Here is a 25000-nt window from a genome sequence, read left to right as displayed (position 1 = left end):
AGTATTGAGGATGGAAGTTGGGAGGTCATGTTGCAGTTTGGGGATTAAATGGGAGCCGTTCAGCGCCGATCTGTTGTCCACCGGGTTTCTGCCCCACAGCCCCTGAGCCCCGCTCCTGACGCCAGTCACGGGACCCGACCCTTTTACACACCCGGAGCGGAACCGGAGCAGATTCTCAGCCAGTGGTCTTTACGCCAAGGCCCGAAGAAAGGGTAAAGTTTCTCCGTGAATTTATTCCCAGTGAAGGTGTGGAGATGGGACTTGGTGTCCGCGTCGTAAAATGAAACTGTCCCGGACTCGTAACTGAGATAAACTCCCACCCTCCCGGGGATGGGACGGGCGGTGAGACGGGATGGAGGGGAGGTGCGTGCTTCAAACACGTCATCCAACCGCCTGATGCTCCAGACTCCAGTCTCCGGGGTCAGTGTGACCATTCCCTTCCTCTCCACAGACTCTGCGGCGACTCCCAGACCCCACCAGCCCAGACTCCGCGCCACCTCCACCTCCCAGTAATGTCTCCCCGATGTGAATCCCTCCGATCCCAGCACACACCCCCAGCCTGTAAACCTCTTCCCGGTGTCAGGGAGACTCCTCCGGGTCCCGGTCCATTTCACCCACTTCCGATCCTTAGACACCTCGAGCCGCGGATGCGCTGTTTCCACATCCAGGGTGACGGAGACTGGGGGGAGAAGCAGAGAATCAGAGAGTCCCCGGGGGTCGGGGGGAGACTCGGGCAGCGCGGCCCCGGGACCGGGGGAGAGGCCGCTCGGCCTCAGGCACAGGCGGGCGGACAACTGAAACCCTGCCCGGGGTTTCACCCACAACCACATCGGGTGGACAACAGACTTCTCTCCCGGAGTTTTTAATCCAGGGATGGAGAGGGGAATTTCGTGAGGTGGGGGAGGGTGGACGGGGGGGACGAGTGTGGAGAGTGAGGAGGATTGGGAGATTGTGGTGGGGATGGAGGAACGAAGCGGGTTATTCAGATATGGAGGCAGATCGGAGCAGGTGGATATTGAGGTGAGTGGTAATTTGAGGTTGTTAAAGAGGAGGTAGAGGTGCGTGGTGGGGTCGTCATGATCACAGTGAAAGGGGGGCAGACACGAGGGGCCAGATGACCTGCTCCTGTGTTTTTTGAGTGGAGGGTGAGACAAAGGGAAGGGTGGGTTTGTTAGTCAATTGGAGTGGGTGCAAAAGGGTTTACAACAACTTCATCAGGTCTGAAGGCCTGGGTTATCAGGTGAATTTGGACAGTCATAAGGTCATAAATGAAAGTATTCGAATGAGGCCATTCGGCCCATCAAGTCTACTCCACCATTCAATCGTGGCTGATCTAATTCTCGCTCCTAACCCCTTTCTCCTGCCTTCTCCCTATAACCTCTGACACCTGTACTAACGCAGAATCCAGCTATCTCTGCCTTAAAATGTGGGATCTGGGACCATGGACACATCTGGTCACAGAAGGTTCGTGCCCCCGACCGCTGGAGGACAAAGAAGGGAGAGATTGAACTGTTTTTCACCTTCCATCACAGTGAGGAATGTGGAGGGGTCACTGTGGTGGATGTTTATGTTAAAATGTATTTTGTTTTTACTGTTATGACTGTATGGCAAATGAAGTTCCTCGTATGTTGCAAAACATACTTGGCTAATAAAGTTTTATTGTGATTGTGATAAGGAGCCGTGTTAGGCGGGTAGAATGAAACGGACTGGAGTAGCGAGGAAAGGAGGGGACCGCGTGGGATTGGAGGGGTCGGAAGAGGAGTTACAGTTTACCAAGGTACAGCGAAAATATTTTGTTGAGTGCTAACCAATCAGTAGAAAGACAATACATGATTACAATCGATACGTTTGCAGATACATGATGTGGGAATAATGTTTAGTGCAATGTAAAGCCAGCAAGGTGCGATCAAGGATAGTCCGAGGATCACCAACGTGGAAGATAGTAGTTCAGCACTGCTCTCTGGTTGTGGTAGGATGATTCAGTTCCCTGATAACAGCTGGGAAGAAACTGTCCCTGAATTTCGAGGTGTGCGTTTTCGCACTTCTGTACCTCTTCCCTGATGGCAGAGGGGAGAAGATGGAGTGGCCAGGATGAGACTGGTCCTTGATTATGCTGCTGGCCTTGCCGAGGCAGCGTGAGGTATAAATGGTGTCAGTGGCAGGTGTTTCGGGATTGCGGGAGAGCAGGGAGGAGAATCCGAACGGGACTGCGCTTCCTGCAAATTGGCATCAGGACCACGCGCAACTCCACCAACATCCAACAGCAGGGACAACACGCTGAACATCATTTAGATGCCAGCCTACTACGGGAAACACGCGACTGCTTGTTCTGTGAGCAAAATCTAGCAATGGAGAACCTGCTTCCTGAGCTTTGCGGGCACCAGCAAGACAGGTTAGAGAATACAATTTACCGATTTACTTTCACCAGACATGCTCTGTGTTTGGACTGCCCGCGGTGCGTAGAACCCAACGCCAGAGTGTTCACTTTAGTAACAACGTTCATCCAACGTCTGTTGTGTGTACTGTGGTTGTGCTCAGTGAACTGACATCTCTACATACATTTTTAGGTATGTAAAGAGGAAAAAAATTGTCAAGGCAAATGTGGGTCCCTTGAAGACAGAAGCGGGGGAATTTATTATGGGGAACAAGAAAATGGCAGACGAGTTGAACCGGTACTTTGGATCTGTCTTCACTTAGGAAGATACAAGCAATCTCCCAGATGTTCTAGTGGCCAGAGATCCTAGGGTGACAGAGGAACTGGAGGAAATCCGCATTAGGCAGGAAATGGTGTTGGGTAGACTGATGGGACTGAAGGGTGATAAATCCCCAGGGCCTGATGGTCTGCATCCCAGAGTACTTAAGGAGGTAGCGCTAGAAATTGTGGACGCATTGGTGATCATTTTCCAATGTTCTGTAGATTCAGGATAAGTTCCTGTGGATTGGAGGGTAGCTAATGTTGTCCCACATTTTAAGAAACGGGGAGTAGAAAAAACGGGAAATTATTGACCAGTTAGTCTGACATCAGTGGTGGGGAAGATGCTGGAGTCAATTATAAAAGACGAAATTGCGGAGCATTTGGATAGTAGTAACAGGATCGTTCCGAGTCAGCATGGAATTACAAAGGGGAATTCATGCTTGACTAATCTTCTGGAATTTTTTGAGGATGTAACTAGGAAAATTGACAGGGGAGAGCCGGTGGATGTGGTGTACCTTGACTTTCAGAAAGCCTTTGACAAGGTTCCACATAGGAGATTACTGGGTAAAATTAGAGCACATGGTATTGGAGGTAGGGTACTGACATGGATAGAAAATTGGTTGACAGACAGACTGATGGGTATCGACCCGAAACGTCACCCATTCCTTCTCTCCCGAGATGCTGCCCGATGTGCTGAGTTACTCCAGCACTTTGTGAATAAATACATTTATTTGTACCAGCATCTGCAGTTATTTTCTTATATTATCTGAATGGTGTCAAGTTAGGAACAGGGAACGTACAACGAGATCTGGGTGTCCTAGTGCATCAGTCACTGAAAGGAAGCATGCAGGTACAGCAGGCAGTGAAGAAAGCCAATGGAATGTTGGCCTTCATAACAAGAGGAGTTGAGTATCGGAGCAAAGAGGTCCTTCTGCAGTTGTACAGGGCCCTAGTGAGCCCTGGAGTACTATGTGTAGTTTTGGTCTCCAAATTTGAGAAAGGATATTCTTGCTATCGAGGGCGTGCAGCGTAGGTTTACTGGAGCGACTAGACTTGTATACACTGGAATTTAGAAGGATGAGAGGAGATCTTATCGAAACGTATACAATTATTAAGGGGTTGGACCGTTAGAGATAGGAAACATGTTCCCAATGTTGGGGGAGTCCGGAACAAGGGGCCACAGTTTAAAAATAAGGGGTAGGCCATTTAGAACTGAGATGAGGAAAAACTTTTTCAGTCAGAGAGTTGGGAATCTGTGGAATTCTCTGCCTCAGAAGGCAGTGGAGGCCAATTCTATGAATGCATTCAAGAGAGAGCTAGATAGGCTCTTAAGGATAGCGGAGTCAGGGGGTATGGGGAGAAGGCAGGAACGGGGTACTGATTGCGAATGATCAGCCATGATCACATTGAATGGCGGTGCTGGCTCGATGGACCGAATGGCCTCATCCTGCACCTATTGTCTATTGTCTGTTGTTTGTACTGTGGTTGTGTTCAGGGAACTGACATCTCCAGCGGTATGAATACTGACTTCTCTAAATTCAAGTATACACTGGACAGGTAATTAATACTTAAAGAACTATAACGGTTTAAAAAAAAGTTTGTACCTCTCTTAATGCCATCGGGCACCTTGCTGAACACCGTGTTCAACAAAAATGGGTGATCGAACTTTCTAACTTCCAGGGCACCGTCTGCTACTGACAGCGTGTGCTGATCATCACTTATCCTGCATGAATCACACACCTGGTTACAAGACCCGCATCTGCGATTTTTGAGTTAATTACCAAAACAGTGCAGAGAGACTCACCTCCTCTTCTGACGAGTTTCCTCCTGAAATATAAAACATCAGAAAGATCAATTAATTTACACTGAACGTCCACATCGTGACAGCAGGAATATCAGCCAAATTGTTACAATTTTCCGACAGATCCCAGCTCTTAATGCTGGAGCGGCGCCCCATCAGGGCAGTATTATGTATTAATTACATGTAATGGGTATATTTAATACTGGACTGATGGGGCGATTCAACCTCCTCTGGTTCCAGTTGTGAATTACCTCATTTGTCCAACAGGGGTCACCCTCTCTTCACTGTTACCCTCTTGCGTTTAATGTCTGTGTAACATGCCTTGGAATTTTCGTCTATCCTATTCGCCAAAGATCCTGCATTGCCACTTCAAGCGCCCCCTGATTCGTCTTGCACCCTGTGGATCAGCAAGAGGGGACCCATAGCGTCTACCAACCTTTGTCTCCACAGACATCATGTTGCCAGCTTGTGACTAGATGTTCATATCAGACTAAGAGAAGACCAGGCTTGAACAACGTGGAAAATATGACTGGCTCAATGTGATAAGTACAACGTCTCTTTCCGATAAAGATGCAGCTCGCCCTGCGATTGATTGGGGTGCGCTAATGTGAGCGAGGCAGTAATATGCCCCCAGAACAACTAAATCATTTATTTGGAGACACAAGGTGCTGCATAGAGTGGAATCCTAATCAGGCCAGCCAGCATCTGAGGAGGGAAATGTACACATGACGCATGTGGTCAGGAGCCTCTTTCAATCTTCTGGAATAGATGGGAGAGAGCTGGTAAAGGGATGGGAGGGGAAGGAACTGGGACAATAAGTGACAAGGGATAGGTGAATTTATGTGAGGAGGGACATATGACAGACTGACGGACATCCCTGCGGCTGATGGCGAAGGGGATAATACTTGCTACAGAATTGGAATCTGGTCAGGAAGATAAATGGGGAATGCAATGGAAAGGATGGGGTGGAAATCAACAGGAGAGAATGTGTTGGGTTCCCAATAGGAAGGGTTGGGGGATCTGCGGTTGGAGAAGGGGAAGCAACATGATTACGGGGACTGGGGATGAAAAGAAATGCCTGTGGGGAACAGTTGAAGGAACAGGGACGTCTGAAGGGGATAAGGTTTACCTGTAACAGGAGAATGCATGTTTCATGTCGTTGGGTTGCCGTCTGCTCAAAATATGAGGTGTTCGTCTTCCCTACCGACTGGGCTGTTTCAATCAGCCCTGAATTATTGGGTAATTCTGCATTTATTTCAGACTGTTACCCACTATTTTGTGATTGTGGCCTTGTGGAAGCTAACTTTGGGGAAACCATTTTGTGGCACCTTTGGAGGACATTTTGTGCTGGGAAGTTCGAAACCGTAGCAGCTTGTTAGAAAGATCTGTACAAAAGCTTGTTTTGGTTATTGTATTGAAAACAGGCTTTTGCAAGGTAGTCCTTCACAGTCCTGGACACCTGCAGATAAGAAGTTGCTTCCCAAGGTTTAGAAGTTGTTTTTATGGGTTTGTTGTTGAGTTCTGGACATTTCAATGTTCTGAACTAGATGTTATGGTACCTCCTTATCGCCTAACGGTACCTCTCTAATCATCTTAGCTATGTGACTCCCTTTACTCCCCTGTACTCCTGTTTGACTCCCTAACACAATTAAAGGAACTCTATTATGGGAACTCTACTATGTATCTGCTGAGACTGCTTTATGCTATGTAACCATGGAAAATTACTGAAAATTGTGCTGTTTTCAACTGTATAAATACTGACTAATCTGTATGTTCTTTGAGAGGACAGAAGCAGGTGCTTGAGCGAACAACTGTGCACTCAGGTCTCTGTGCCTTCTCCCACCTTGGTGTTTCAGTAAAAAGATTTAACTGAGTCTTGTGTTTTGCGTACTTATTTTAGAGATAAGTCGAGTCGACTTTCACAGCCTTACATTGAATCAAATTGAATTTGTAACTCCTTACCTTCAGAAATATCAAACTGTCCGTTTGGTTCATCCGCTCCTGTAGCTTTAAGAGTTTCTTTTGAATAGAGTTTATCTCCTCTTGAATCGCTCGTAGATTATTCTCCATTGGATTTAGAACGCTCTCCTCGTCTTCCTGGAGATCCCTGAGAAAGAGCCGCTCTTTCTCATTGAGAATCTGGCGCAGTTCAGCAAATACCGATGTGATGTAGGTCAACAGGTTCTGTGACTGTTCCTGACAAATGAAAGGTGAAGGTCAATATTATCGAGCCTGGAATCTAAGACAATAGCACAAGATCAGAGAAGGGAAACTGGAAACCTTACCCGGACTCCGGAAATCTTCTCTTTCTGTTGCTGCTCCATTTCCCCCACCGCTGATTTATTTTTTGTGAGAATCTCAAAGGAAGTTTTAATCAGCTCCTGGGATTGAGATTCAGATTCAGTCAGTGAAAGAATTAGACCAGACGGAACAAATGAAATGCAGACACGGAACTGCACATGAAAGTTTACAAAAAGACACAAACTGCTGGAGAATTTATCGGGTCGTGGAGCGTATCAGCAGAGAGCCGCGGGCTGTCTCACCTGGAAGGACTGCTGGTGTCCCTGCATGGACGCGAGGGGGAAGGTACAGGGACAGGTGTTTCATCTCCAGCGGTGGCTGGGGCAAGTACCTGGGGAAGGGCTAGTTTGGGTGGGAGGCTGGGTGAACCGAACAGTCGCCGAGGGAGCGCGGTCCGCAAAACGCAGAATTGAAAATTCATCAGCTGATCACATTCTGTTTTCTTTTACCTTGTATCTTTCAACAGCTTCTTTAATCGGCATGAAACTGTGAGACTTGTGTTCCCGCGCGTCTCGGCAGATCATACAGACCAGTTTCTTGTCGGTTTCACAAAACAGCTTCAGTTCTTCCTGATGTTCCTTGCAGTAAAGTTTACTTTCCTTCCCTCCCGTGTTCAGGCTCAGTGCTCGAGCTGTCTCAGCGATATTCGCCAAGGCCCAATTTACTTTGAGGGTGCGGTCTGCCAACACCTCTCTACATACCGGGCAGGAGTTTATCTCCTCCTTGTCCCAACTCCGTGTGATACAGGAGCGGCAGAAGTTGTGCCCGCACTCCAGTGTCGCCGGATCGCTGAAGAAATCCAGGCAAATAGGACAAATCGCTTCTTCGGTTAAACTCTGGATCTGGTGTTTCGAAGCCATTTTTAATTCCGACCACTTTCTGGTTCAAAACGCCTCCGCCTTCGGGGAGCTGCCGACCCGCACAGAACCGCAGGTGTCAACGACACGCCCTGCAGTGCGCGGGGAATTGATTCTGTGCTGAATAATGTTGTTTTGCTGGGAGTGTTCAGGGTGAAGTGCCTCTGGCAATCTGCCACTGATTACATACCAGCAAGGGGCTGGTAACACGTTAAACGAGTCTGAACGTGTCAATAACCGGGCGGACGAGCGCCGGGCAGTCTAAGGAAGGGCAGACACGAAATGGGAGATGTATTAAGTTATCTCTACGTAGGGCGTGAAACGGTGGTTAAACATCAACTTAGAGCGACTGCTGTTAAAATAAAATCTGCAATAAAATCGGAGTCCTGGAGAGAATGTTGTGTTGTGAGGTGACAGACGCGCGACAGTCGCTGAGATTTGGTTGCATAAAAAGTAGGAAAGACAATACTCTGTTACTGCGTGCAACACATTCACCTTCTCGGTGAAAGTCGTCTTGTTGAAAGAAACAGCAAGCACATGTGACACACGTGTGTGTCAAGTCAAGTCAAGTCTGTGTCTGTGTGTGGGTGTTTGTGTGTGTCTGTGTGTGTGTGTGTGTGTGTGTGGGTCTGTGTGTGGGTGGGTGTGTGGGTGTGTGTGTGGGTCTGTGTGTGTGTGTCTGTGTGTGGGTGTGTGTCTGTGTGTGTGTGTCTGTGTGTCTGTGGGTGTGTGTGTGTGGGTCTGTGTGTGGGTGTGTGTGTGGGTGTATGTGTGGGTCTGTGTGTGTGTCTGTGTGTGGGTGTGGGTGGGTGTCTGTGTGGGTGTCTGTGTGTGGGTCTGTGTGAGTGTAGGTCTCTGTGTGTGTGTGTGTGTGGGTGTGTGTGGGTGTCTGTGTGTGTGTCTGTGTGTGTGTCTGTGTGGGTGTGTGTGTCTGTGTGTGGGTGTGTGTGTGTGTGTGGGTGTGTGTGTCTGTGTGTGTGTGCTTGTGTTACAGTTCTTGGCCTTGTAATAAAAAAGACAACACATTAATTGTGTGGCTGAGCTTACTTACCCCAGTCTAGTAGACACCGACACTCCAGCAGTTGTCTGGACACACCCAGTGTGTGGGTGTGTGTGTGTGTGTGTCTGTGTGTCTGTGTGTGTGTGGGTTAGCTGCGAGGGGTCGCTAGGAGGCTGCAGATTGACTTGGATAGATTAGGCGAGTGGGCAAATGCATGGTAGATGCAATATAATGTGGATAAATATGAGGTTATCCACTTTGGCGGCAAGAACAGGAAAGCAGAGTATTACCTGAATGGTGGAATTCTCTGCCACAGAAGGTAGTTGAGGCCAGTTCATTGGCTATATTTAAGAGGGAGTTAGAAGTGGCCCTTGTGGCTAAAGGGATCAGGGGGTATGGAGAGAAGGCAGGTACAGATTACTGAGCTGGATGATCAGCCATGATCATATTGAATGGTGGTGCAGGCTCGAAGGGCCGAATGGCCTACTCCTGCACCTATTTTCTATGTTTCTATGTTTCTATGTCATTGTACCTGCTTGCTTCATCACCCACAGAAAACACTGCCCCTCACATTCCCAATGAACCTGACCCCCCCCCCCCTTGAATGTGCACATACTTGGCCAATAAACGTATTCATTCATTCATGAAAAGGTAAGGCTAAAGGTGAAAAGAGTCAGAAAGGGTGTCAGATGAGGAGAGTAGTGAAATGTGAAGCTGCAGGGAGGGGTACGGATACGAGAGTCAGTCTGAAGAAGGTTCTCGACTCAAAACATCATCTATTCCTTTTCATGCTGCCTGACCCGCTGAGTTACGCCAGCACTCTGTGAAACGTCACCTATCCGATGTTCTCCAGAGATGCTGCCTGACCCGCTGTTACTCCAGCACTCTGTGAAATGTCACCTATTCCTTCTCTCCAGAGATGCTGCCTGACCCGCTGAGTTACTCCAGCACTCTGTGAAACGTCACCTATCCATGTTCTCCACAGATGCTGCCTGACCCGCTGAGTTACTCCAGCACTGTGTGAAACGTCACCTATTCCTTCTCTCCAGAGATGCTGCCTGACCCGCTGAGTTAGCCCAGCATTTTGTGTCTACATTCATCAGTGAAAATGTCATTTAGCTTCGTGATACGGCGCAGAAACAGGGGATTCGGCCCACCGGGTACGCAGCGACCAGCGATCAGGCCGCACTAACGCTGCCCTACACACACACAAGGGACAATCTCTAATTTTACAGAAGCCAATTAACCTACAAGCCTGTCGGTCTTGAGAGGTTTGGAGGGAATAATGTCGGTAGTAAAGAAAGCAAACTCAATGCTAGCATTTATTTCAAGAGGGCTTGTGTACAAAAAACAGGGGGTGTTATGCTGAGGCTCTACAAGGCACTGGTCAGGCCCCATTTGGAATATTGTCAGCAATTTTCGCTGTACTCGCTGGAGTTTAGAAGAATGAGGGGGGACCTCATTGAAACTTCACCGAATAGTGAAAGACCCGGATAGGGTGGATGTGGAGAGGATGTTTCCACTAGTGGGAGAGTCTAGGACCAGAGGGCACAGCCTCAGAATTAAAGGACTTTCCGTCAGGAAGGAGATGAGGAGGAATTTATTTAGCCAGACGGTGGTGAATCTGTGCGATTCTTTGCCACAGACGGCTGTGGAGGCCACAAGTCAGTGGACTTGGTCTTCAAATTTGAGGAAGGATATTCTTGCTATTGAGGGCGTGCAGCGTAGGTTTACTCAGTTAATTCCCGGAATGGCGGGACTGTCTTGAAAGACTGGATCGACTGGTTTGTATACACTGGAATTTAGAAGGATGAGAGGAGATCTTATCGAAACGTATAAGATTATTAAGGGGTTGGACAGGTTAGAGGCAGGAAACATTATCCCAATGTTGGGGGAGTCCAGAACAAGGGGCCACAGTTTAAGATTAAGGGGTCGGCCATTTAGAACTGAGATGAGGAGAAACATTTTCAGTCAGAGAGTTGTGAATCTGTGGAATTCTCTGCCTCAGAAGGCAGTGGAGGCCAATTCTCTGAATGCATTCAAGATAGAGCTAGATAGAGGTCTTAAGGATAGCGGAGTCAGGGGGTATGGGGAGAAGGCAGGAACGGGGTACTGATTGAGAATGATCAGCCATGATCACATTGAATGGCGGTGCTGGCTCGAAGGGCCGAATGGCCTCCTCCTGCACCTATTGTCTTTTGGATATTTTTAAGGCAGAGATAGATAAATTATTGGTCAGTGCGGGTGTCAGGGGTTATGGGGAGAAGGCAGGAGAATGGGGTTAGGAGGGAGAGATAAATCAGCCGTGAATGAATGGTGGAGTAGACCTGATGGGCCGAATGGTCCAATTCTACACCTATCACATATGACCTAAACCGGAGATCCCGGAGACAACCCACGCAGGTCACGGGGAGAACGTACAGATTCCATACAGAGAGCACCCGTGGTCAGGATCGAACCCTGGTCTCTGGCGCTGTGAGGCAGCAGCTCTACCGCTGTGCCACCATTGTACATCATGATGTATCTATCTGTACGTCGTTGGTGAGACCACAGTTCTTGCGCCCAGCTACAGGGAGGTGGCATGGTGCTGGAGAGGGTGCAGAAGGGATAGACCAGCTTGGCACGGGCACAGTGGGGGTTAGGTTACAGGGAGAGACTGCACAGGGTAGGTCCCTACTCGGGGGATGAGGGGGATTCTTGTTGAGGTGTATAAAACCATGAGGGGCTTTGGTAATGTGGATGGTCACAGCCCTTTTCCCCAGGGTGTGGTGATCTTAAACAAGAGTGTAGATGCAATAAACTGGAGTAACTCAGCGGGTCAGGCAGCATCTGTGGAGAACATGGATAGGTGACGTTTCACATAGTGCTGGAGTATCTCAGCGGGTCGGGCAGCATCTGTGGAGAACATGGATAGGCGACGTTTCACAGAGTGTTGAGGTAACTCAGCCGGTCAGGCATCATCTGTGGGGAACATGGTTAGGTGACGTTTCACAGAGTGCTGGAGTAACTCAGCGGGTCAGGCAGCATCTGTGGGGAACATGGATAGGTGACGTTTCACAGAGTGCTGGAGTAACTCAGCAGGACAGGCAGCATCTGTGGAGAAAAGGAATAGATGATGTTTTGGGTCGAGAACCTTCTTCAGACTGACTCTCATATCCATACCCCTCCCTGCAGCTTCACATTTCACTACTCTCCTCATCTGACCCCCTTTCTGACTCCTTTCACCTTTAGCCTCACCTTTTCATGAATGAATGAATAAGTTGATGAATGAATGAATAGGTTTATTGGCCAAGTATGTGCACATTTAAGGAATGTGCCTTGGTGCTCCGATCACAAATGACAACACAAACACACAGTTCCCGGGAGAGGGGGGGTCAAGTTCAATGGGAATGTGAGGGGCAGTGTTTTCTGTGGATGATGAAGCAGGCAGGTACAATGACCATGTTGTGTTGCAGGTCTCCACACTGCGGCTCTATGCGGAACAAGAATGTCGGCCACCGTGGGCTCGGTCACCACTGTCCCCGTAGGTGGGACGGTGAGGTTCCCCGTCCAGCCCCACAGCCACGAGAAGATCACGGTGGCGATGTGGCGTCTCCATCCCGACCTGCCGATCCTGGATTGGAAGTCTTACAGCCCGGAGAGTCCGTCCCGGATCCACCCGTCCTACAGGGACAGAGTCCGCTTCCGACTGGACGGTGTCATTGAGCTGTGGGCCGTGGGGCTCGGTGACCAGGGGGCCTACGAGATAGAGACAAACTACTTTGGCAGTGAGCCGAGGAACCGTGACGTGGAGCACTTTGAGCTGCGCGTGGTCGGTGAGTAGCGGCGTGGAGAGTTGTACAGCACCCAGACACCCTTTGGCCCACACTCTGGGAACCTTGTCAAAGGCTTTCTGAAAGTCAAGGCTTTCTAATGCAGAAGTTGCAGGATCAATTTATCCCAAAGAGGAGGAAAGATTCCAAGGTGAGTAAGAGACACCCGTGGCTGACAAGGGAAGTCAAGGACAGCATAAAAATAAAAGAGCAGAAGTACAACAAAGCAAAGAAGAGTGGGAAGCCAGAGGATTGGGACTCTTTTAAAGAGCAACAGAAGATGACTAAGAAGGCAATATGGTGTGAAACGATGAGGTACGAGGGTAAACTAGCCAATAATATAAAGGAGGATAGTAAAAGCTTTTTTAGGCATGTAAAGAGGAAAAAAATAGTCAAGGCAAATGTGGGTCCCTTGAAGACAGAAGATGGGGAATTTATTATGGGGAACAAGGAAATGGCAGATGAGTTGAACCGGTACTTTGGATCTGTCTTCACTGAGGAAGATACAAACAATCTCCCAGAGATCCTAGGGTGACGGAGGAACTGAAGGAAATCCACATTAGGCAGGAAATGGTGTTGGGTAGACTGACGGGACTGAAGGCTGATAAATCCCCAGGGCCTGATGGTCTGCATCCCAGAGTACTTAAGGAGGTGGCGCTAGAAATTGTGGACGCATTGGTGATCATTTTCCAATGTTCTATAGATTCAGGATCAGTTCCTGTGGATTGGAGGGTAGCTAATGTTGTCCCACTTTTTAAGAAAGGAGGGAGAGAGAAAACGGGAAATTATAGACCAGTTAGTCTGACATCAGTGGTGAGGAAGATGCTGGAGGCAATCATAAAAGACGAAATTGCAGAGCATTTGGATAGTTGTAACAGGATTGTTCCGAGTCGGCATGGATTTACGAAGGGGAAATCATGCTTGACTAATCTTCTGGAATTCTTTGAGGATGTAACTAGGAAAATTGACAGGAGAGAGCCGGTGGATGTGGTGTACCTTGACTTTCAGAAAGCCTTCGACAAGGTTCCACATAGGAGATTAGTGGGCAAAATTAGAGCACAGGGTATTGGAGGTAGGGTACTGACATGGATAGAAAATTGGTTGACAGACAGAAAGCAAAGAGTGGGGATAAATGGGTCCCTTTCAGAATGGCAGGCAGTAACTGGTGGGGTACCGCAAGGCTCGGTGCTGGGACCGCAGCTATTGACAATATACATTAATGACTTCGATGAAGGGATTAAAAGTACCATTAGTAAATTTGCAGATGATACAAAGCTGGGTGGTAGTTTGAACTGTGAGGAAGATGCTATGAAGTTGCAGGGTGACTTGGACAGGTTGTGTGAGTGGGCGGATGCATGGCAGATGCAGTTTAATGTGGATAAGTGTGAGGTTATCCACTTTGGTGGTAAGAATAGGAAGGCAGAGTATTATCTGAATGGTGTCAAGTTAGGAACGGGGGACGTACAACGAGATCTGGGTGTCCTAGTGCATCAGTCACTGAAAGGAAGCATGCAGGTACAGCAGGCAGTGAAGAAAGCCAATGGAATATTGGCCGTCATAACAAGAGGAGTTGAGTACAGAAGCAAAGAGGCCCTTCTGCAGTTGTACAAGGCCCTCGTGAGACCGCACCCGGAGTACTGTGTGCAGTTTTGGTCTCCAAATTTGAGGAAGGATATTCTTGCTATTGAGGGCGTGCCGCGTAGGTTTACTAGGTTAATTCCCGGAATGGCAGGATTATCAAATGTTGAAAGACTGGAGCGACTAGGCTTGTATACACTGGAATTTAGAAGGATGAGAGGAGATCTTATCGAAACGTATAAGATTATTAAGGGGTTGGACACGTTAGAGGCAGGAAACATGTACCCAATGTTGGGGGAGTCCAGAACAAGGGGCCACAGTTTAAGAATAAGGGGGGGGGGGGCTTGTCCAATGCTTGGTTGAGTAGACATAAATTTTCAGCCCTCCTGAAAATAAAGACCTAAACTGCCAAAAATGACGTACTACATGAAATCAAGTACTTTAAATTAAATCTAAAAGTATACAGAAGGTACTGATGTCTTTCAAGAAAGAAAAAATAGGAATACAACTGCCACAGAAGCAAAGAAATCCAGCAAAGGAATCAAGGAAAAAAAATCGAAGGTAGGCCTACAGCCCAGATCAATCAATAGTCAATAGTCGTTTATTTGTCACATACACATAAATGTGTAGTGAAATGAAACATTACCCGCAGTGGAACAATAAGACCAATAAGATTAATCAATAAAAATGCAATAACACATACAATCACAACTAACACCAAACAAAAAGAAACATCCATCACAGTGAGTCTCCTCCAGTCCCTCCTCACTGTGATGGAAGGCCAGAATGTCTTTTTCTCTTCCCTGCCGTCTTGTCCCGCGGTCAGGCTGTTGGAGTTGCCACGTCGGGGCGGTCGGGGCTCCCGATATTGAAGCCCCCGCTGGGCGGTGAAAAATCCCGCGGCCTATTACAGGCCGCGCCGGACGGTGAAAGGTCCTCGGCGGGCCGACCCAAGTCCCGCGATTCGGGGCGGGCGAACACGCTACCTCTGCCGCTGCCGGAGCTCCCGATGTCGGCCCCCATCCAGGGGCCTGCGGGCTTCCGACGTCTACACGGCCCGCGCCGGAGCCTCCGGAGACGAGTCGCAGCCGTTCCCGCAGCATCCGCAGGCAGCCAGCGCCGCAGGTGGTGAGTCCGGGCCGTGGGCTCTGCGAACCAGAGCCCCAGGTGGTCCCAGGTGCATGGCCGATGGTAGGCCACAACGGGAACGGAGACACGACACAGAACAAAGGTCGCGTCTCCGTTCGGGAGAGAGAATGTTACAGTTCCCGTTCCCTCCCATCCCCCCCCCCCAAAACATAACATACAACACTACATCATATTAAAACTACAATTCAGACAAAAACAACAACAAACACAAAAGACAGACGGACTGCAGGCAAGCCGCAGCTGCGACGGCAGCGCTGGCTCCTCCCAATATGGAGCAGGGGCCTAGATTTTGTGAGCCCTCAGCAGGCGGAGAGTCTGGGGAGGGCTCCGGTGCGATGCTGGAGTCTACTACTCCCAGGATGCGCTCTTCGACTGGGGGCGAAACACAACGGGGTCTTCGCGAGCTAACAAGAGGGCGCACTGTTCGCCGAGAGGTTGCTGAAGTCATGTCTGAAGCCTCGGACACGAGTGAGGATGAGGGAACGGGAGACCTCATTAGCAGTGGTAGTGGAAACGAGGAAGAAGGAAATCAAGAAGATACAGAGACTAACTTTAAAACGATGTTTGAAGAAATTATTAACAGGCTTAAGAAAATTGAAGGAGATAACAAATTGATGAAAAATGAAATGAAAGTACTTAGGATGGACACCAAGGGAATGCATAAGACTGAAAAAAATGGAGGAGAATTTTCAAACAGTGATAGATAGAGTTGATGATATACAAATGGAATATGAAATGTTAAAATCTAGAGTGGAAAAAAATGAAGATAGTATTATTGCAGCAGCAATTGAAAGTAAAAAGACGGCGGAGAAGTTTGACGCCTTGGAAAATTATAACAGGAGAAAAAATGTTAACATTGTTGGTTTGCCAGAGGGAGTGGAGGGGGAAGACCCAATCAATTTTTTCCAAGATTGGATAGTGATTTGTCTGGGAATACATAAACAAGGTGTGATGGAAATAGAAAGAGCACACAGGGCTCGAAGACCGAAACCTTCGGCTAATCAAAAGCCAAGATCTGTTTTGATTAAATTCCTAAGATACCAAGATCGAGAATTGGTTCTGAAGTCAGTCGGGGATAACATAAGAGCGGGGAAACCAATAGAGCATGAAGGTACTAAAATAAATTTCTACCCAGACATCAGTAATGCCTTGTTGAGCAGAAAAAGAGAATTTAATAATGCAAAAAATATTTTATGGAAGAAAGGTTATGTTCACTTTATTGCACCCGGCTACTTTGAAGATTACGATCAACCCTGGAGAAAATAATTTTTTCAAAGACTTTGTCCAAGCACAAGATTTTGCTGAAGAATTGCCATGGAGAAAAGCTCAAGAAGACTTAAGGAATGATTATTAACTCTATTATCAGTGTCAACAATTTTAATATATTTGACACCATGTTTGAATCTTTGCTCAAAGTTGACAAGAATTAAGAATATAAAACCAAGATAAGATAATTAATGGTTGTAACCCACTTCCTAATGTATTCTATTAATAAGATCTGTATACTATAGAGGGGACTAATTGGATTAAGGATTGTTAATTTTCAGAAGTGCTTGATATATCGGGAGGGTTGGAGAATATGGATGCTCCACCATAAATCATGGGCACAAGTGTGGTGTGGACCACACCTCGTATAATAGAGGGGGGTAATGTTGTTAATCTCTTATTTATTAACAACATTAGAGGGAGGGCTTACTTTTCTATCTTTCTTTTTTCTTTTCTGTTTTTGTACCTGGACCATGGAAGGGAGCACACTGAAATACGGCGCAATGTAAATATCGGAAGAGGTATCAAGGTAAGGAAGAAGAAGAAAAAAAGGAATGAATGGATAAAACATTAAATTTTTAAGTTATAATGTGAATGGGTTAAATGGACCGATAAAAAGGAAGAGAATTTTAACACAGATGAAAAAATTGGAAGTGGATATAGCTTTTTTACAAGAAACACATCTAACGGAAAAAGAACATCAAAAGTTAAAGAGAGATTGGGTAGGAAGTATGGTAGCATCTTCTTTTAATTCAAAAGCAAGAGGGGTTGCTATCTTATTTAAGAAAACGCTACCAATTAAGATACAAAATATTGTAAGTGACCCAGTAGGTAGATTTATAATGGTACATTGTCAAATTTTCTCACAATTGTGGACTTTAATGAATATATATGCACCAAATACAGATGAGAAGTTTGTGCAGGATACCTTTTTAAATCTAGCGGAAGCACATGAAAATATATTGATAGGAGGAGATTTTAATTTTTGTTTAGATCCAGTAATGGATAGATCATCAAGGACAATTACAAGAGCAGTGAAGATAACCTTGAACTTAATGGAAGATCTAAATTTAATAGATGTTTGGAGGAAAAGCCAACCTAGGGAAAGAGACTACTCCTTTTATTCCAATAGACATGATACATATTCTAGAATAGATCTATTTTTGATTTCAGCTCAATTAAGGGGTAGAATAATACAAATAGATTATAAGGCTAGATTGTTATCGGATCATTCACCATTATTAATGAAAATTACGATGCCAGATAAAGAACAGTGTATAGATGGAGACTCAACTCTTTACTATTGAATAGGCAAGACTTTTGTGATTTTATTCGAGGACAAATTGGATTATTTTTGGAAACAAATTTAAATTCAGTTAATGATAAATTTATTGTATGGGATGCAATGGCTTATTTGAGAGGCCAAATTATAAGCTACTCATCTAAGATAAAGAAAGACTATAGGAAGGAATCTGAAAGACTAGAAAAAGAAATCACCGTACTAGAAAAAGACTTACAGAAAGCTTCTTCAGATACGAAAAAAATACAACTTGGAAATAAAAAAATTCAATACAATACTTTACCTACTTACAGAACAGAAAAACTAATATTACGAACTAACCAAAGGTATTATGAATTAGGAGAAAGAGCGCACAAGGTATTGGCATGGCAACTGAAAGAAGAACAAATATTAAGAACAATAAATTCAATTAGAACAGATCAAAACATTATTACTTATAAACCTGGAGAAATCAATGAGGTATTTAAGCAATTCTACACTAATCTGTATCATTCTGAATCTGAAAAGGATGAAATTAAGATAAATAATTTTTTTATCCAAGATACAATTACCAACAATCTCTAATGAGGAGCAGATGGGACTAAATGCCTCATTTACTTTGAGAGAAGTGGAGGAAGTATTACATTCTTTACCAAGTAATAAATCACCAGGGGAAGATGGTTTCCCACCTGAGTTCTATAAAAAAATTAAAGATTTGTTGTTACCAGTATTTATGGAAGTGATACATCAAGCGGAAAAAACTTCTACATTACCAGAATCCTTCTCAATGGCAATTATAACCGTAATTCCAAAAAAAGGGAAAGACCCTGTAAAAGCATCTTCTTATAGACCAATATCATTGTTGAATGTAGATTATTAAATAGTTGCTAAGCTTTTGGCAAGGAGATTGGCAGAATTTTTACCTAAGCTGGTTAAAGAGGACCAAACTGGATTTGTCAAAAAAAGATTATCTGATAATGTAGCAAGATTTATAAGTATTTTACATTTAGCACAGAAAAGAAAGGAATTAAGTGTAGCAGTTGCTTTAGATGCTGAAAAGGCGTTTGACAGGTTAGAATGGGATTTTTTATTTAAAGTATTAGAGAAGTATGGATTGGGAAATGGTTTCATTAACTGGGTAAAAGTCCTTTATAAACAACCTAAAGCCAAAGTGGTGACAAATGGCCAATCTTCTCAATCATTTAATTTGGAAAGATCTAGTAGACAGGGATGTCCCTTGTCACCAGCTTTATTTGTATTGGTTATTGAACCTCTGGCAGAACTAATAAGATCAGATTTACACATTGAAGGATTTAAAGTTAATCAGGAAAATCACAAAATTACTTTATTTGCAAATGATGTTTTAATTTGTCTTACTAGACCATTGGAATCCTTAAGAAAATTATATTTCAGACTGGAAGAATACGGGAAAGTATCAGGATACAAAATTAATAAAGATAAAACTGAAATAATGCCTCTTTTTAGACAATAGACAATAGGTGCAGGAGTAGGCCATTCAGCCCTTCGAGCCAGCACCGCCATTCAATGCGATCATGGCTGATCACTCTCAATCAGTACCCCATTCCTGCCTTCTCCCCATACCCCCTCACTCCGCTATCCTTAAGAGCTCTATCCAGCTCTCTCTTGAAAGCATCCAACGAACTGGCCTCCACTGCCTTCTGAGGCAGAGAATTCCACACCTTCACCACTCTCTGACTGAAAAAGTTCTTCCTCATCTCCGTTCTAAATGGCCTACCCCTTATTCTTAAACTGTGGCCCCTTGTTCTGGACTCCCCCAACATTGGGAACATGTTTCCTGCCTCTAATGTGTCCAATCCCCTAATTATCTTATACGTTTCAATAAGATCCCCCCTCATCCTTCTAAATTCCAGTGTATACAAGCCTAATTGCTCCAGCCTTTCAACATACGACAGTCCCGCCATTCCGGGAATCAACCTAGTGAACCTACGCTGCACGCCCTCAATAGCAAGAATATCCTTCCTCAAATTTGGAGACCAAAACTGCACACAGTACTCCAGGTGCGGTCTCACCAGGGCCCCGGTACAACTGTAGAAGGACCTCTTTGCTCCTATACTCAACTCCTCTTGTTACGAAGGCCAACATTCCATTGGCTTTCTTCACTGCCTGCTGTACCTGCATGCTTCCTTTCAGTGACTGATGCACTAGGACACCCAGATCTCGTTGAACATCCCCTCTTCCTAACTTGACACCATTCAGATAATAATCTGCCTTTCTATTCTTACTTCCAAAGTGAATAACCTCACACTTATCTACATTAAACTGCATCTGCCATGTATCCGCCCACTCACACAACCTGTCCAAGTCACCCTGCAGCCTTATTGCATCTTCCTCACAATTCACACTACCCCCCAGCTTAGTATCATCTGCAAATTTGAAGGCAATTATGATCAATGTAAAAGAGAAAGTCAGTTTAAATGGCAAAAAGAAGGCATTAAGTACTTAGGAGTTAAAGTGGATAATAAGTTAAATAATTTGTACAAATTAAATTATAAACCACTAATTAAAAAAATAGATGAGGACTTGAAGAAATGGATGAATCTTCCAATTACATTGATAGGGAGAGTGAACTGTATTAAGATGAATATTTTTCCGAGGATACAGTATTTATTTTCAACACTGCCTATACCTTTGCCAAATAATTTTTTTCAGGGATTGAACAAAATTGTGAGGAATTTTCTTTGGAAAGGTAAAATGCCAAGAGTGTCTATGGAAAAATTAACATGGAAATTTGAATTAGGTGGAATGCAATTACCAAATTTTAAAAATTACTATCTGGCAGCACAAATGAGTTTTATTCATGCTTTTATCAAGAGGGTGGAAAAACAGCATGGGTTAAAATTGAAATGGATAAAATAAAAGAACTATGCCCAGAAGAATTTATCTATAAATGGGAAGCGAAGCTATTAGTTAAGGATAAAGAGTCACCTTTACTAAAACAGTTAATTAATATATTGTTGAAAACAGTTAAAGCTAATGATAAAATATTTTTTTTAACAGCTAAAACAGATTACTGCCGTTTGCTTGGAATAATCAGATATTACAAGTCTGGGAACAGAACGGTATTAAACATATAGGAGATTGCTACGAAGGGAATAATTTTTTGACATTTTCTCAATTGAGAAATAAATATCAAATTCCAGGGAATAGTATTTTTTTCTATTATCAATTACAATCTTATTTAAGGGAAAAGTTAGGTAATTCAATGTTTTTATTTCAAATTAAAGGAATTGAATCCCTGATTCAGGGCAAGGGAACTAAAAAAATTAATGTATAAATTGTTACAAAAATCTAGTCCAAAGACAGGAATTCAAAAATCAAGACAAAGATGGGAAACAGATCTGAATATTAGCATTGATGAACCAAGTTGGGAAAGATTGTGTTTAGAAAGTATGAAAAATACTATTAATGTGAGATATAGTTTAGTACAATACAATTTTTTACATCAACTATATTTAACTCCGAAAAAATTAAACAATTTAAATCCAAATTTACCTGAAATTTGTTTTAGATGCAACCAGGATGTGGGTACTTTTTTACACTCCACATGGGCATGTCCTAAGGTAACTCCTTTTTGGAAAGACCTAAAAAACTTTTTGGAAGAATTGATGAATAAGACCATACCATTGGATTCAAGGTTGTTTTTATTGGGAGATACTAAAGGAATATTACCAAGGTTCATTTTAGATAAATATCAGGAAAGATTCCTCAAAATAGCAATAGGAATAGCAAAAAAATGTGTGGCGGTCACTTGGAAAGATCACAATGAAATAAGAATTGCAAGATGGTATGCAGAAATGCGTAGTTGTATCCCATTAGAAAAAGCTACTTATAATCTGAGAGATAAATATGATTCCTTTTTGAAACTTTGGAACCCATTCACTTTAAAACTAGGATTAAGAATTGGAAATATTTAATTTCAGCATTGTTTTGATATCCCTAAAAAGAATTTAATAAGAAATTAGCCGGAAGTGTTTCCTTCTTGTCTCCAGGTTTCTTTCCCTTCTTTCTTCTTTCTTTCTTTCTTTCCTTTTAAATTTTTTTTATTTCTTTATCTTTCTACTTCTCTTTTTTCCTCTTTTTTCTAACTGGGGGGGTGGGGGGAGGGGGGTTGTGGGTGGGGAGATAATACAGAACAATACAGGTATAATCGAATTTAAATGTATAATCGAATTTATAATGTAGGTACCATCGCGTACTACGAGTTCATACATGTATTTGTTTTGTTAAAATTTAAATAAAATTAAAATTAAAAAAAAGTAAGGAATCCTACATAAACAAATATTGATATAAGTTGCTGCATATTCCAAAATGCTGATTGTATTAGTTCAAGTTATGAATCATACATAAATGAATATTTTTGATAAAATATTTTTGATAAAACACAAGACTTGTTTATTCTTTATCCCATCAGCAATAAAACAGGCAAGTTTAAAAAAAATATCAATAAATATTTTTTCAAGTAATAAATTTTTAAAAAACATTTTCTTTTCAACTCCATCCGACATTTCCAGAGGTCACACATTCAATGCAGATATTCATTTCCAGATTTACACAGAATCCCTTATTTGCAGTCTCTCTCTCTTACCTGTTCTTGTAGCTGTGATAGCTGCACCTTTCTCAGCTTAGCCCCCAGTCTAGTAGACACTCCAGCCATTCCCATGAGGATCTAGCACCAAGCTTGTGATCACCATCTCTTTTATTTGCCCCCTCCAACCTGAGGGACGAAACAGACATAACAGGACAGACATAACTGAACCAATAATACAAAGGACAGCTCAATGCACTGTGCTGCAAAACCCCGATAGGAACGATGCACTCAGAGTCAGTTTGCAAAATCATTCTGCAAGGTATCAATTTGAAGGAACACCTGGAACATTTGCCATCCTGCAGATCAGCCCGAGCCCAGACTGGCAGGTGTCAATCAAAGGGAAAGCCTGTGAAGTTCTGCAGACAAGGGCTGAGCAATACTGACAAATCCCTGACTCCCTATATTTATTTAAGTTGTTTAAGTATTCCAAAATGCAGATTGTATTAGATAAAGTTTTTGAATCCTATATAAATAAATATTTATTTAAGTTGCTGCATATTCCAAAATGCAGATTGGATTAGTTAAAGTTAGGAATCCTACATAAATGAATATTTATTTAAGTTGTTTAAGTATTCCAAAATACAGATTGTATTAGAGAAAGTTTTTGAATCCTACATTAAAAAATATTTTTGTTAAAACACAAGACTTGTTTATTCTTTATCCCATCAGCAATAAAACGGGCAAGTTTTGTTTTAATATCAAAAAATACTTTTTTCAAGTAATAAGTATTTTTAAAACATTTTCTTTTCAACAAAATGCAGATTGTATTAGATAAAGTTAGCAATCCTACATAAATAAATATTTATTTAAGTTCCCACATATTCCAAAATGCAGATTGTATTAGTTAAAGTTAGGAATCCTACATAAATAAATATTTATTTAAGTTGCTGCATATTCCAAAATGCAGATTGTATTAGTTAAAGTTATGAATCCTACATAAATAAATATTTATTTAAGCTGCCACATAATCCAAAATGCAGATTGTATTAGTTAAAGTTAGGAATCCTACATAAATAATTATTTAAGTTGCTGCATATTCCAAAATGCAGATTGTATTAGTTCAAGTTAGGAATCCTACATAAATAAATATTTTTGATAAAATATTTTTGATAAAGCACAACACTTGTTTATTCTTTATCCCATCAGCAATGAAACAGGCAAGTTTTCTTTTAAATATCAAAAAATACTTTTTTCAAATAATAAATATTTTTAAAACATTTTCTTTTCAACAACTCCATCCGACATTCCAAAATGCAGATTCTATTAGATAAAGTTAGGAATCCTACATAAATAAGTATTTATTTAAGTTGCTGCATATTCCAAAATGCTGATTGTATTAGATAAAGTTAGGAATCATACATAAATAAATATATTTGATTAAATATTTTTGATATAACACAAGACTTGTTTATTCTTTATCACATCAGCAATAAAACAGGCAAGTTTTTTTTCAATATCAAAAAATACTTTTTACAAGTAATAAATATTTTTAAAATATTTTCTTTTCAACAACTCCATCCGACATTTCCAGAGGTTACACATTCAATGCAGATATTCATTTCCAGATTTACACAGAATCCCTTATTTGGAGTCTCTCTCTTACCTGTTCTTGTATCTGTGATAGCTGCACCTTTCTCAGCTTAGCCCCCAGTCTAGTAGACACTCCAGCCGTTCCCATGAGGATCTAGCACCAAGCTTGTGATCACCATCTCTTTTATCTGCCCCCTCCAACCTGAGGAACGAAACAGACATAACAGGCATCTCCCTGAACCAATAATACAAAGGACAGCTCAATGCACTGTGCTGCAAAAACCCAATAGGAACGATGCACTCAGAGTCAGTTTGCAAAATCATTCTGGGACAAGGTATCAATTTGAAGGAACATGGGGAACTCCTGGACCATTTGCCATCCTGCAGATCACCCTGAGCCCAGACTGGCAGGCACCATTCAAAGGGGAAGCCCGTGTAGTTCTGCAGACAAGGGCTGAGCAATACTGACAAATCTCTGACTCCCTATATTTATTTAAGTTGCTGCATATTCCAAAATGCAGATTGTATTAGTTAAAGTTATGAATCCTACATAAATAAATATTTTTGATAAAATATTTTTGATAAGGCACTCAGAGTCTGTTTGCAAAATCATTCTGCAAGGTATCAATTTGAAGGAACACCGTGACCATTTGTCATCCTGCAGATCACCCTGAGCCCAGACTGGCAGGTGTTTATGTTGCCACATATTCCAAAATGAAGATTCTCTTAGATAAAGTTATGAATCCTACATAAATAAGTATTTATTTAAGTTCCCACATATTCCAAAATGCAGATTCTCTTAGATAAAGTTAGGAATCCTACATAAATAAGTATTTATTTAAGTTCCCACATATTCCAAAATTCAGATTGTATTAGTTCAAGTTAGGAATCCTACATAAATAAGTATTTATTTAAGTTCCCACATATTCCAAAATGCAGATTGTATTAGATAAAGTTATGAATCCTACATAAATAAATATTGATTTAAGTTCCCACATATTCCAAAATGCAGATTGTATTAGTTAAAGTTAGGAATCCTACATCAATAAATATTTATTTAAGTTCCCACATATTCCAAAATGCAGATTGTATTAGACAAAGT

At 43.1% G+C, this 25000-nt stretch overlaps 1 protein-coding gene across 1 annotated transcript in view; it reads right to left on the bottom strand.

Moving 5' to 3' along the window:
- Positions 1 to 143: 143 nt before the first annotated feature.
- Positions 144 to 25000, bottom strand: part of LOC144603045 (zinc-binding protein A33-like) — a 75445-nt gene continuing 50588 nt past the window's right edge. The window contains exons 5-6 of the mRNA XM_078416176.1: positions 4300 to 4418; positions 144 to 679 (exon numbers count right to left, since the gene is read on the bottom strand). Of these exons, the coding sequence (XP_078272302.1) occupies positions 144 to 679; positions 4300 to 4418 (655 nt within the window). The remainder of the gene's footprint in view (positions 680 to 4299; positions 4419 to 25000) is intronic.

Source organism: Rhinoraja longicauda, chromosome 19 (genome assembly GCF_053455715.1).
Source record: "Rhinoraja longicauda isolate Sanriku21f chromosome 19, sRhiLon1.1, whole genome shotgun sequence".
NCBI classification, from domain to species: domain Eukaryota; kingdom Metazoa; phylum Chordata; class Chondrichthyes; order Rajiformes; family Arhynchobatidae; genus Rhinoraja; species Rhinoraja longicauda.
The sequence above is the reverse complement of the archived record's forward strand: the minus strand, read 5'-3'. Positions and strand labels throughout refer to the sequence as shown.